The sequence below is a fragment of the Gossypium raimondii genome, chromosome 4, assembly GCF_025698545.1.
Source record: "Gossypium raimondii isolate GPD5lz chromosome 4, ASM2569854v1, whole genome shotgun sequence".
In the NCBI taxonomy this organism is placed as follows: domain Eukaryota; kingdom Viridiplantae; phylum Streptophyta; class Magnoliopsida; order Malvales; family Malvaceae; genus Gossypium; species Gossypium raimondii.
Window position 1 is genome coordinate 45,812,905 of NC_068568.1, and position 15,687 is coordinate 45,828,591.

Sequence of the window (15,687 nt, forward strand, 5' to 3'; positions counted from 1 at the left end):
TTTTACTATCAAGGGCGTAGTTAGGGGGCTGAAAGGGAGCCCGATTCTCTTAAAATGAAAAATTTTCTATTTAGGCCCTTTAAAATTTTAAATTAGTAAAGGTAAAAGTGCACTTTGGCCCCCTAAAATGATAAAAATTTGATTTAATTCTTTAAAAATTATAAATATATAGACTATTAAAATGGTGAAATTGTATTTTTACTATCGTAAAAATTACAATTTAATTTCGACCCCCCTAAACAAAATTCTGACTTCACCCCTGTTTACTATATTGACAACATGATTTGTTACATGTTCTTCCTAAAACCTAAAATGATCACTTTTTCTCCCAAAAAATTTTTGAAAATAATAAGGGTTTTCTAAAGAGTTTTGAAAGTTTGAGAAAATATTTAGTGGGAAGAGAAGGGAAATGAGCCGAGGTATATAGAGAAGCGAATTTTGACTCTCATAATTGTCACTTTCTATATATTAAATGGGTTGGTTGAGCCAACGAGCAAATAAATTTGCAACACAAATTTTATAACTTTAAACTCGATATCAATGTGAGTTAAAGTTGTGTTAACTATATTTTGCAATCGATGACTTGTGACATGAATAACATTCACTCTTGTGATGATTTGATATTATCTTGAACTTGACACCTGACAGTGTTGAAGTAACCTCCAAAACAAATATTTTGAAAATACATATTATAGCAAATAATAAAAAGACACAATTATGAAGTCAAAAACCACATGTTAAAAATGTGTTGTTAGTCCCTATACTTATATAAAATTTAATATTAATCCATATATTTTACAAGTTAAAATTCAATACTCTTATTTTTTTCAAATTAAAAATATTAGTGTAATAATTATCAACATCATCATTAGTAGTTTTCAAGAATTGCCAATTTAATATGCTTATTTTCTGTAAATTATACATCATATGAGGATATCTTAATTAAAATTTCAAGTTAACCAATTTTGACAAAATTATTTACGATTTTAATGATTAAACTTATATTTTAAATAAAAAACACTTAAAGACTAAATCTCGAATCTTATCAAAGTACAGATATTAGCGACTCAAATTTATACATAAAATCAAAATCCTTATGCATTACTGGTGTTTGATACATCAGAAGATAGAAAAGACCCAGAATCATGAATGGGATTATGAACTGCAATAACATCAGAATCTGAAGCTTCGAAATCGACATCATCGCAGGGATTGACCGGAAAAATGATGTCCGGATAGCAATGATCATCGCCATGATTACTCTTCACTAACTCAGCATCAGCAGCTTCTTGAAGCTCCAATGCAAATCCTAGCCTTTCCATCACATCATTCATGAATGGCCGCTTCACTCCCATTTCTTGTATGCAACTTTCAGCAATTTCAACAAACACCTTTAAACACTGTGGAGCTATCTTTCCCTTCAGCTTTGGATCTATGGCTTGATGAAGTGTCCCATCAGCAATGCATTTTCTAACCCAATGAGCTAAGTTCATTTGTTCCATTGATACTCTCTTGTCCAGAGCTTTCCTTGCACATAAAACTTCGAGTAGTACTACACCGAACGAGTATACATCGGATTTTTGGGTCAATGTATGACCGCGAGCGTATTCGGGATCCAAGTATCCCCATGTGCCCTTTACACCGGTATTGAGCATGTCGAGCTTCGGATCAAGTTTCGACAAGCCAAAATCCGCGACTTTTGCAGTGAATTTATGGTCTAGGAGAATGTTGCTGGTCTTAACGTCACGGTGAATCACAGTATACTTCACCTCTGTATGAAGGTAGTTCAATCCGATTGCTGCCCCATGGCATATCTTGAGCCTTTGTTTCCATGTTAGAGGTTCGTTGGTAGTGTCGTAAAGGTGATCGCGGAGAGTGCCGTTGATCATGTAATCGTACACAAGGATCATCTCGTTGTTGTCGTTGCAATATCCCACCAAAGAGACCAAGTGAATGTGACGAAGCTGGGATAGCATCTCGATCTCGGTCTTGAACTCTCTTGCACCTTGTTTCGACTCTGGATTCAAGCGTTTGATGGCCACTATTGTTTCACCATTATCCAGGAAACCTTTGTAAACATTGCCGAAACCGCCTACCCCGATAATCAAATCTTGATTGAAGTCGCTAGTGGCAGCTTTGATCTCATCTAGTGAAAACCGACGACACAATTCATCAGGCAGCGATGAGGTTTTCGCCCCGACAAATGATTTCCCTTTGGAACGATCCAGCAAGCAGCAAAAACATGATGGTTTATAGTGTGAACCATACTGCTTCATCTTTCTATGTCGCCAAATGATGGAGCATACTAACACAAGCACAATCAACAAGCCTATACCACCAACACCGATAAAAATAAGCAATTTCCTCTTCGTGTCTTTTGAACTCTTTTTCTCGGTGCCTTTTTCTGGTAACTTGGGCTCGGGATTTGGTCTGCCAAGATTGCCATCGGAGTTATTCAACTTAAAGACTTCTATTCCATTCAGAAGCGCGTCTGCATAAGCACTGAATTCTTTATTAGGATGCAAAGCTATAAAGAGGGAATATTCACTCTTAATATCACCAATGTTTCCAATCATAACCATATAGTCATGATAGATTGGTTTATCTTTACCACCAGCAGTTTCGATCACATCGAATGCTGGCTCTGCGGTCTTGTTATCGATAAAGATCCGGAATCGCCTATCACTCGTCTTTTCTGGGGCCGGATCAAATTCACAGAAATGGAGTCTAACAAGGTACCTGAATCCCGAATCAACCGGTAAACTCCATGTCAAATTGTACAACAAGTTCTCTGTTCTGTTGTTTCCCATTGATCTAGCTGTTTCATATACATTAGCAGGAGCTGTGTACTCATGTATGTTAGAATAGTCGAGTTCAAGACTAGTATTACTAGGAACAACACCAGCTTCTATCAGATTATCAATGTCATTGTACCAGTTTCGGTACATGCCAGTATCATCTGCAGCGGTGATTGATGGGCCCCCAACGTTTAAACGATGAACATTCTCGAGTGCAGTATAGTTATCAATCCAGAAACGTGTGCCAAGACCGATGAACTTAATGCCGTGATGATCTGAAGTCGAGTAATAGAGATTAGTAGGCATCGAGACGATTTCGATTCCATTGACAAAAGCATAAGAACCCTCCAAAGAGGGAGTAAAAGTTACATTGAGTGTTTGATTCTGCATCAAGCTTACACAGAACTCTCTAATCGACGACCCTTTCCTCGAACGATCGGCAGTAATGGAAGCAGTGAAGTTATTGAGCAGTGTATAAGGGCCTACCTTGACAGAGAAAAAATAGACAGAGGTGTCAAAGCCATTGTACCGAGCAGGATTGAAATAGAGCCTGATAAATTTTTGACCAGCAGTAACTGGGAACATGTAGGTGAATTCGGATTTAGATATTCTAGCAGTCATGTAAGGCACAACATGGAAAGAGCTGTTATGCTTTTCGACACTGGCCGACACTGATTGGCTACCGGACTCGGCGAACCACGACATGTTATCTCCGGTCCATTCACGACCATCTGGTGCTGTAGAATTGCCTGAAGTTGAAGAACCACAATCTAGAGCAATATTATCAGCAGGGATATAAATTTGTGCACAAGTGAGAATTTGCTGAAGCAAAAACAAGAGCACCGCCAGAAACAACATCAGTACTCAATTAGGATCAAAGACTAAAAATACATCCTTTACAGTAATATAAATCTGGGGTTTTATAAATTAGTATGAAAGAAGAAGTAGGAACAAATTGTAAGTATATATTCTGTTATTACATTAATATTGATAATGATTGAGGTCAGGCAACTCTGTCCCACCATTTAAAGTTTTCTACTTTACTAACTTTCCATTATGCTTAATCTGTAATTCAACCCTTCAATTATTTTAAATAAATGTTTGTTTTTTTCCAGGCAACTGCATGTGCTAAAGAATATTAGGAAAACGTTTTTCTCATTGGTTCTCTCATAAAAATTCTCTCTTTTTTTTCCGATTTAAATGATTCCTTTATGTTTATATTTAAAGTTTGTTTTATTATTTGATAAAATATAAAGTATTTTAAACAACAAATGCACGCGATCATTTTTTTATTAAGACGACCAGCCCCTCTTTGTTGAGCCAAAAATACAAAGCGAAAATAATTTTTAAAAAGGAAACAAATACAGAACGACCAGCCCCTCTTTTGTGTGTATATATATATTGGTGCTTAATATAGGTTTTGATTAACTATTTGCAAATATGGATGGACTTGGGCAGATATAAAGTGTGCTAATATCTTACCTAGATCCGAATTCATCCCAGCATATGAACGCCTCTACTCTTCACCAACTCCAGAGAAATATTCAAGGGAGATAAGTGTAGATGACCTTACCTCGACAAATACAATTGTAAAAACGAAATCGAGAATTAATCTAATATCTTAGTTTATCCTCGATCTAACTCTAATTGTTTCGTTTCTCGATCTATATATAATAATTTTATTCAATTAAGTAAATTTCAACACTTATATAATCAGATTTACACAATTTAATATTTTCATAAAAATTATAAAATTACCCTAATATTTTACCTTTTTGTAATTTAGCCCTAAACCCGAAATTCCAAAATTAACAAAATTTTACAATTTTCCATTCTAGCCGAATTTATTCACAAATTTATTCACAAACTAGGACAGTCCATATTCATTGAAATTTCACAAAAATTTCATGTATATTTTTAACATTTTATCAAATTAGTCCTTTAACTAAAAACTATCAAAAATCACTTTACAAAACAGTCCTAATCAACACTTCAAATTCATCACTTAACATCAAGAATAACAAAAATTCATTAACGGAAAAATCTAAAATCTTTAACAGTTTCGAAAACAGAAGTACGAGTTAACTGGACCTAGTTGTAACGATCTCAAAAACGTAAAAATTACAAGAAATAATTGAGAAAGCCACTTGCATGCAATGGTTTATTAAGGCCGAATGTTTAGCTTGAGAATGGTGTTTTTACTCTTCCATTTTCGGTGGTTCTAGCATTTTGGGAAGATGATAGTATTTTATTTTATTTTATTTTACTTAAGTTTTATTTTACTTTTAACATATATTTTAATATTATAATTAAAATATTTTACTTAAAAATTCTTACACCAACCGCCACTATCTTTTAAAAGTGGAAATTTTCCATATTAACACTTGCAATAATAACATTTAATCCATTTAGCACAAATAATCTAATAATAGCTTACTTTTGCAACCTTTACAATTTAGTCTTTTTACTCAATTAATTATCAAATCACGAAAATTTCCGGAACAAACTTGATACACCTAAATAAATACTTAGTAAATATTTATATTAAATATTTACGGATTTGGTTTATAGAAACGATATCCCAACACCTCATTTTCAAAAATCACTCGACTTTTGAAACAAACCACTTGTCTTTATCTATTTGTTCATAAACTAGAATTTGTCAAATTCAAATTTTAATATAAAACTATAATTGACTCATATAAGTTAATTAATAATTATTACGGGCTTACTTGTAGGATTTATGATCCTAAAACCACTGTTTCTGATACTACTGAAAAGCGGGTTGTTACATTATACATTTATTTTATTTTACATGTTCGTGGACAAATAGGAGATTAATCTTTTTATAATTTCTTAAGGTTAAATCATGCTATTAGTTCCTTACTTTATGAAAGTTGTGGATTTAGTCTCGTACTTTAATTTGGTCATTTTAGTCCCTATAATTTTGAATTTTAAAATTTTGATCCTCATTAAATGATAATTGTTAAATTCATTAAGTTCTGTTATTTTTAAAATTTGATACAACAAACAAATTGTCATGTGTATGCTACGTCAGCTTGTTATTTCCACATATTACTCACTAAAAATTCAGTTAATAGATTAGCGACTATTATTTAGGTCAAGATTGAAGTTTCAAAATATGAAAAGCATAAGGACTTAGAATGATCTAGTCGGAGAATATGGACTAGTCTACAGTTGTATGCATAGTACAAGATTAATAATTGAATTCAAACAAATGACTTTAACTGCTATTGTTTGGATCAAGACTAAAATTTCAAAATTCAAAAAGTACAAGGACTACAATTGATCAAATTAAAATACATAGACTAAATCTACAACTTTCATAAAGTACAGTGACTAACAAATAAATTTAGCCAATTCTTAATTTGATTTGATTATGATAATTTCATGTATTTCTTTTATAAAGTAAACCTCTCTAAATTATTTCAATACGATATATCGTTAATAATCTTAGTAATTTATAAAATTGAATTAAATTAAAAAATTAGTATAAAATTGTACAAAATCAAATTTCAAATATAATACTACATATTGAACCAAAATTCATGTACAATTTTAAAATTTATCCCATTTATTTAATTTCACTTTGAAATAAATGATTAATAATTTATTTTATGTTATATGGATATGAGCAAATAAGAGACTTTTTGGTAAATACTTGATTTGATTTTATTAAAACCAATTAATTCTATTTATTTTTAATTGAGTTAATATCTCTAAATTGATTATATGAAATTAATTTGGAAACCTCAAATTTTAATTTTTATATAACTTTAAATTCAAAAATAATTCTAAAAAGTATATATAATATTAACATATTTTATCTCTAAATTATATTGTTCTAACTTTGGAGGGAAACACTTACAATAATATTTTGCTAGACAAGTCGAATGAGTTTTAGTTCAATTGCCATCGACATTATTGTCAGTTTAAGAAGACGTGAGTTCAAATGCGCTCAAGTACGTTTATTCTCCTATTTAAGGGGTTAGGAAGAATTATGAGTAGTTTTAAATATTGTAAAAAAAAAAAAACTTCTTGCACAAAAAATTAAATGAAAACTTGAAAGTTATAGGTAAGAAATAAGATTGTTAAAATTTGCTCCCAAGCCTTTGTACTCGTTATATATTTGAAATTTAATTCTTCTATTTTTATTTTAGGAATTTAGTCCTCTACTTTTCAAATTTAAAATTGCAAGCTCACTTGTTAATACTGTTAATTTCTTTTCTGTTAAATTCATGTCTACTATAATATCATTCTTTTTAGGGTAAACTTCTAAAATAGTCACTTTTATTTGTCTCGGGTTACATTTTAGTTACTTATGTTTGAAATGTTATGTTTTAGTCACCTACTTTATCGTGTTGTAACATTTTAGTCACTAAGTTGTTAATTGTTGTTAACCGTGTAATGGTAAGCTGATGTAGCATGTTAAATCATCATTTTAAACGAGTATTTTAGGTTAAATTCTACAATTTATCCCTATATTTATCCATTTTGAGAAAAATATTTTTGTTCTTTTATGTTCTTTAAACTTTCTTTTTTTTTTCCATTCTCTTCTGCTTCCCCCTCTGTTTTCTTCCCTTCTTCATTTCTTTTAACGTAGTTTTTCTATGTTTTGCACTTTTTAAAACTAGTTCACAAGCTCGCCTCACTCGAAAAATTAAATTGTTCAAAAAAATAAAAGTATAGGGATTAGTTTTAACAAATGAAAATCATAAAAAAACTATGTTAAAAGAAATGAAGAAAGGAAGAAAACTGAGTAAGAAGAAGAAGAGAATGGAAAATAAAATAAAAAAGAAAGTTAAAAGGATATAAAAGGAAATTTTTAATTTGCTCAATACGAAAAACTATGGGGACCGGTTGTATAAATTAACCTAAATTTTTTGTTTGAAATGATGGTTTAACGTGTCATATCAGCTTACCATTACACCGTTAACGACAATTAACTGCTCAGTGCCTAAAATGTTACAACGCGATAACGTAAGTGACTAAAATGTAATATTTCAAATATAAGTGACTAAAATATAACCTGAGGTAAATAAAAGTGATTATTTTGATAGTTTACCATTCTTTTTATTACATGGCTATTAAGTAAATTTTATTTATTTCAAAATACCTCACAAACAAATTTAACAAAATAATAATAATGATATTAACAATTGAATCTAACTTTTTTTAAAATTTGAAAAGTAAAAAAATTAAAAATAAAAGTAAAGGTACCAAAACTCAAATATAAAAGAATATAAAACTGGGAATATATTTTATCCAAATAAGAATTATAAAACCAACAATTATTGAAAATGTTGCAATCCTATGGTTGCTTCTCAAATTATAAATGAGTTACTTATTGTTACAATAGTTAATAAGTGGCTTACTCCATCTTACACACTCTAATCTATTTTCTTATAATTCATTATCTTCAGAAAAGATTTATTATTTATAATTTAATTTTGTCATGATGGGAGTCTAGATTTATTTAGATACATATTCGAATGTCCGTTCGAAAAGTGAGAGAGTTTATGTAAGAATATAGGCTTAAAAAATAAGTTTGGACAAAAAAATAAGGCTCATTTTCGAAACGAATTGTGCCTTGGGTAAGTTTTTTTTAACTCGAGTCCAACTTGGCCCAAATTTACAAAAAAAAAAAAAACTGCTACTTTTTTTACAGTTTTACCATTGTTTTTTCTATTGTTTTACTATTATTTCATTGTTATATTATTATTATATTATTGTTATTGTTTGAATATTGTATAACTCTTATTTTATTATTAATTTTTTCTATTATTTTAGAGGTATTTACTCGTTAAGTTATACTTATCTTAAAGATATTTAAGTTTTTTTAATTTTTTCATTTGTAAAAAGTAATTATTTTAATTTTATATTATATTTTATAAATTTATTTTATATAAAAATTTTAATCTGAACTGACTAAATATAGATTTTAATATTTTTATTTGAATTGAATTTAAACAAAATTTTAGACCTAATTTCTAGATCGAGTCTAAAAACAGACCTAATTTTTTTAGGTGGCTCACTCCGCCTATACACAACTCTAATTGGGAGCAGAAATACAAGTATAATTATTTTGGCAAAAAAGACAAGAAAGCATAAATGAACAATGATTGCCAAGCTGAAAAGTAATAAGCGGACATTTCACTCGTTCACTGTTGGATATAACAATACAATATTTTAATGGGTAAACTACATTATTAATCTAAATTATAGTAAACTTTTGGTTTTGGTAACTTAACTAAAAAAAGTTATAATTTGATCACTGAATTATTAAAATATTTTCATTTAAGTCACTGAGCTATTAAAATTGATACTATATGACTTTCTTTATTCGCATTGTCTACAACAAAGCGAACCAAATTGCAAGGCAATACTATAGACTCGGCTCGCAGGAACCTTAAGCAAGCTCATAGGGCAGGATTGCACGTACAGCTCGCAAGATAAGGTTACAAACCCAACTTGTGGGGACCTAGGGAAGGCTACAATCTCACCTCGCAAGAAGTGCCACGTGCTCCACATGCCACCCAGACATGCGTCCAGCAAGTACGGAGCTCGCCCTGAACGCTAGTTCCAAGAGCAAAAAGGACCGCGTGCTTCGTAGACACATGCTCAGCAAACCTAAAGCTCACAGAAAATGTCAATATTAGGGATAGAGAATGACAGTACTGAAGGCAACAAAGTTAAGACAAAATAGTGGGACCCTATCATGAGCTGTAATAGTACCAGTAACAACATGTATAAATGCCTTGATACTCGTTTCGATAAGAAAGAAGTAAAATATTACTCAACAAAACCTTATAAAATTTTAGAAATTATTAGTATAAATAGAATAAATCAAATTAATTAAATGAGAATTTGGATAAAAAACATACCATTTAAAGTTTCTTAGACCATTGTTGACTAATATCCTATATACCAATTTTGCAAAGAAAACATAAATGCAAAGTATGCATATAATATAACAAATAATGGAATGTGTTTTCAAAGCAATTTAAATATTTTTTTTATTGCGTTTCATCAATTAAAATGGTAACATCATTCAAAAAAGTAAAGGGTAAACTATTCAAATAGTCACTTTTGTTTCTCTCAGGTTACATTTTAGTCATTTATGTTTGAAATGTTACGTTTTGGTCACTTACGTTAACATGCTATAACATTTTAGTCACTGAGCCATTAACTATCATTAACGGTGTAACAGTAAACTGACATGGCATATTAAATCATCATTTTAAACAAAAATTTTAGATTAAATTACACAATTGGTCCTCATATTTTTTTCATCTTGAGCAATTTAATTATTTTTCTTTTAACTTTCTTTTTTTCCTTTATTTTCTATTCTCTTCTTCTTTTCCTCTATTTTTCTCACTTCTCCATCTCTTTTAACTTAAACGAAAAAACTAAATTGCTCAAACAAAAAAATATAGGGACCAATTGTATAATTTAACCTAAAATTTTCATTTGAAATGATGATTTAACATGTAATATCAGCTTATTGTTACACTATTAACGACAATTAACGCCAATAACTAAAATGTTACAACACGATAACATAAGTGACTAAAAGTAACATTTCAAACATAAGTAACTAAAATGTAATATGAAATAAATAAAAGGGACTATTTTAATAGTTTACCCAAAAGTAAATCATAAAACCTATCAAATTCACGTAATCATCTTAAAACCAAAACAGTTATGCTAATATTATTGTTTTAGCATGGTTTTCAGTTACTCGCATGACTTGTTTGAAAAAGAGGAAAAAAATTTAGTTTAATCTATAGAGGTTTTACTTTTTACAAAATAAAATTACTTATCTTTTAATTTTAAATTTAAATTTAAATTAATTATTTTATATTTTATATCTAATTATTGTCATAATTATATAATAAATAACATTTTTTTTGTATTATTACATGTGTAACCAAAGGAGTTATTAATTGCAAAAATGTAATTCAAATATACCAAAAAAAAAAAGTTCAAACTATAGTTAGATGTAAAACATATGATTATGAATGGTGAAGTTTTGACTAAGTTCGCCCATACTTTAAAGGTGCTCATGGGTCGGGCGGCTCGGCTCGGCCTGGCCTAACGGCCCGCCCGAAATATGAGAGGGTTTGGGTAAAAATATAAGCTCGAAATATGAGTTTGGGCAAAAAAATGAGGCCGGTTTAGAAAACGGGCCGGGCCTCGGGCACCACTTTTTTGGCCCGGGCTCGGCCCGGCCCAGCCCGAATATATAATAAATATAAATTTTTTTAAATTTTAAAATATTTTTAAAATACTTTTTTTATTTTTTATTTTTAAAATAAATTTTTAGTGTTTATTAAAAAAATGGGCCGGGTCGGGCTGGGCTCGGGCTTAGGGTTTTTCCTGGGCAAGGCCTGGACAAAATTTTAGGCTCATATTTCGGGCTGGGCTCGGGCCTAGGATGCTGGCCGAAATTTTTTCTAGGCCCGGCCCATGAGCACCTCTAAATATAACTCAAGTTGGTTTAAGGTAACTTTTATTTTTATTTTTTAAATATAATTATTTTTAGGGTAAATTATCAAAATAGTCACTTTTGTTTATTTCATGTTACACATTTTAGTCACCTATGTTTGAAATGTTACATTTTAGTCACTTACGTTATCATGTTGTAACATTTTAGTCATTGAGCATTTAATTATTATTAACGGTGCAACGGTAAGTTGACGTGACACATTAAATCATCTTTTTGAGCAATTTAATTTTTTTTCTTTTATGTTCTTTTAGCTTTCCTTTTTTTTTTTTCATTCTCTTCTACTTCCCTTCTCCCTCTTATTTTCTCCCTTCTTCATTTCTTTTAACACAGTTTTTCTATGTTTTTCATTTGTTAAAACTAGTCCACAAGCTGGCCCCACTCGAAAAAATTAAATTGTTCAAAAAAATAAAAGTATAGAGACTAGTTTTAACAAATGGAAAATATATAAAAACTACGTTAAAAGAAAATGGAGAAGGGAGGAAAACAGAGGGAGAAGCAGAAGAGAATGGAAAATAAAGAAAAGAAAGTTAAGAAAACATAAAAGAAAAAAATTAAATTGCTCAAAACGAAAAAAATATAAGAATCGATTGTATAATTTAACCTAAAATTTTCATTTGAAATGATGATTTAACATGCCACGTCAGCTTGTCGTTACACCGTTAACGACAATTAACGACTCAGTGACTAAAATGTTACAACGCGATAACATAAGTGACTAAAACGTAACATTTCAAACATACGTGACTAATATATAACCTGAAGTAAATAAAAATGACTATTTTGATAGTTTACCCTTATTTTTATTTAATATTTAATAATTATATATGTAATAGCCTGTTTCTGAGTTTGAACGGAACAGTGGTTTCGGGACTACTTAACCGAGTCAAAATATTTATTTTATTATTTTAATAAGTTTTATAGCATGAAAGAATTACCGTGTGAAAATTTCGTAAAGAAGTTTTACCGATTAAATGATTAATTCAGTAAAAAGGCCTAAATCGCGTAGCGCTTAAAATATGAGTTCTATTAGTAAAATGACTTAAATGATTATGGAATTAATTATATGAGTCCTTGCATGGTAAATATACCATGAGTTATATGGATGGACGGTTATGGGTTATAAAATGTGAATTCCATGTTGACTTTATAAGGTTAATTTTGTAAAATGATATTTAAGTTAAAATTAATTAAAACAAAAATGACATAATGGTTCATTCATCTTCTTCATGCCGATTTTAACAAGAGAAAGAAGTCATTTTAGGGCTTTTGCATTCAGTCAAGCATAGATTATCAATTAAGGTACAATTTTCGTCCCGTTTTTAATGATTTCTATATTTTTGAGCTCGTTGCAGCTCAATCTAGCTAGCCCGTGCCTTAATTTCTTAAATTATTGGTGATTTTGAAATATGTCATTGTTGAATACATGTGTAGTTTGAAGTTTCTTGCTAGATTATTGATGGTTGTTAATAGATATACAGGTTTTATAAAGAGAATTTTTACAAAAATGAGCATTAAGGATTAAATTGTAAAAGATAGAAATGTGGTGGTTAGAAAAGTGAATAAATGAAAGATATGGGTTTGTATGGAATACATGAATATTCAGCTAAGCATAAGTATAAAGAATTTTGTATATTTTGTGATTTTGTGAATTAGGGACTAAAGTGTCAAAATGTGAAAATATGATGGCTATTTTGTAAAAAGGCCAAAATATATGTATATGGATTGAATTGAACAATTTGGTGAATAAATGGGTTAAATTTGAATTTATATATATATCGGGATAAACAAATACCGGAACTTGATCGGGGAAAACAAAAGTTAGACGGGTAGACGAAAGTATCCGAGCAAATACGAGGTAAGTTCGTATATAATTAGAATCGAACTTGTTATATATTTTAAATGGTTGAATTGAATATTTGTATGAATGTGTATTGAAATATTAAATTGAATTTCCTATTGGCTAAGTACTCCGAATAAGTACCGAGTCCCGTTTGAACCGTAGAAAGTTGTAGGATACAAGTGACATATCACTAGGGTTACCATTTGGTCGAGCTCCGGCATTTGTTGCGAACTCACCACAGCTCGTATGAGCTTACCGTTTCAGCTCTACGGAGCTTACCGTTTACCAGCTTAGGAGGAGCATACTGATCATGGCTCGAAAGAGCGTAAATTACAATGAATTGATGGATTTTCGATCTATACAGTTAGTGTGTATCACCCGAGTATCCCTCGATATTTCCGTAGGTTCAACGAGCATTATACCTATATGTGTTGTAAAGATTATTTAATATAAGAGCTATATGATTTACAAGGATTATAAATTACATGATTTACATGGTTTATAAACTACATGGAATACATGATTTTCATAGATTATTTGTTATATGAATATATATGAATTATATGGATGACACGATTCATTTAGCTATTTGACTTGGATCGATGCTATGATATATGATTTATATGAATTGAGGAATGAATTTGGAAGTCAAAAGAATGTTATATGTTTGATTTCATCCTTATGAACGGATGAATATATAGATGTGAAATGACTAATTTTTGAATGGTGATGTGAATAGGCTTTGTGGACAAATGAGTTAGTTTTAATTGCTTTAACGGTAAATGTTAATTTGGTAAGTTTAATTCTATATTATACGGGCTTATTAAGCTTAATGCTTATTCCGTGCATTTTTCTATGTCCTATAGATTTTGGAAGCTAGCTCGATTTTGGGCGTGGTCGGAAACTTGCTATCGCACTATCCAGATGATTTTTGGTACTTTTGGAACTTGTAAATATTGTAAATATGGCATGTATAAGCTAGTTTATGGGTTGATTTATATGGTCATTTATGTCGGTGAATGCGGTATGAATTTTGGGGTTTTGATCAAGCTATGTGATATGGCTTGAGTTGAAAATGTTTGGTTTGGTATGGAAGCATTATGTGTTATGTTCATTTTGTGATGATTTTGATAAATGGTGTTTTAGTTATATGTCTTAGTTGAGTAATGATTTGAATGTCTTATAAATTAGTTTAAGTTGATAAGCTTAATGCATAGCATATATGTTTGTGATGTTTGATCATATGTTTCGACAATGAGAAATGCTTAATATGATTTTTATACCTTGATTTGGTTTGAAGTGAAATGATGAGTATGTATTGAATGCGAATTGAATTATTTAGGTATGGTTTCAATTGGTAAATGATGATATTTTACTAAGTAGGTTTTGTTTGCTAAATGGATGAAAACAAATTGGTTTTATAAGTGACGTTTTGGCATAATACAAAGCATATGAGATTGGTATGATTCTTGCGAAATTGGCATGTCTTGATTCGGTATTTGTATTTGTGAGATGATTATTTTGATCAAATGGGAAGCGATTATATTGGTTATTTATTTTTATTAATGAAATTTGGTCTTTTGGTAATACTTGTTTGTGTTTAAATTTTTGTCTATTATGCTGTATGAAAATGGTATAAATTGAGCTAATTTCTGCAAATTGATAACATGCAAATTTGTCAATGAAGTTGGTTAGCCATATATTAGTAATGGTATTCATAAATGGTTTTGTTTTTACCATGTCAAGAGCATGTATAAAGTTCATAAAATATAGGTTCGATCATGTAGTATTATTATTAAGGTCGCGCATGTGCTTTCTTATTAATTAGTATAATATTTTCGAATGTTTTAATTAAGTATGAATGATTATATTCGGTCATGTTTTTCATATGTGCAAAAAAAATGTTGATAAATGACTGTGCAGAACTGTGTTATTTCCGGTAATGCCTTGTAACCCTAATCTGGCGACGGATACAGATTAGGGGTGTTACAATATTTATATATCTTTTACTACTATTATATATCTATATATCTTTTATTAAATTCCTGAACACAAAAAAAAAAACTTTAACATATGTTAGATATTTACATCATATATAATATATTTAGTTTTCAGATAATACAAATTACATATATGTATATATATAAAAGAAAAATATTATATTATGAACTTGAAATTGGGTTGGGCTCACATCTTTAGTTTTAACAAAACTTGTTGAAATAATAGGTTTCTTACCTTTATTAATATAACCAAGCCTTTTATGGGCTGGTTCAAATAACCGCGTAGCTTAAATTTCATCAAGTTTCTCACTTTGGCCTCCAAACTTTTTTAAGATAATTTTGGCGTCATTTAGCTCTTTCTTGGTTGCTTTGAAAGCATCATTCTTTTCTTGGACTAGGGTTCTGAGTTTTTTTTCTCTTTTGAGAACAATAATTTCTTCCTTCAAGAAAACATTAAATTGGCACAATATTTTCATTCTCTTTAATATATGGCTATAAGCATCCTCCCAAACAAAAGCA

General features: G+C 30.1%; 1 protein-coding gene across 1 annotated transcript; it reads right to left on the reverse strand.

The window, feature by feature from the left end:
• Positions 1-1,042: 1,042 nt before the first annotated feature.
• LOC105780569 (receptor-like protein kinase FERONIA) lies at positions 1,043-3,733 on the reverse strand. Its single transcript, XM_012604965.2, has one exon. The coding sequence runs from the start codon at positions 3,654-3,656 to the stop codon at positions 1,095-1,097; it is 2,562 nt and encodes an 853-aa protein (XP_012460419.1). The 5' UTR covers positions 3,657-3,733; the 3' UTR covers positions 1,043-1,094.
• Between the last annotated feature and the right edge of the window lie 11,954 nt (positions 3,734-15,687).

Coding starts and splice junctions, on each gene's coding strand:
- LOC105780569 (XM_012604965.2), bottom strand. CDS start 3,656: ATGTTGTTTCTGGCGGTGCTCTTGTTTTTGCTTCAGCAAATTCTCACT.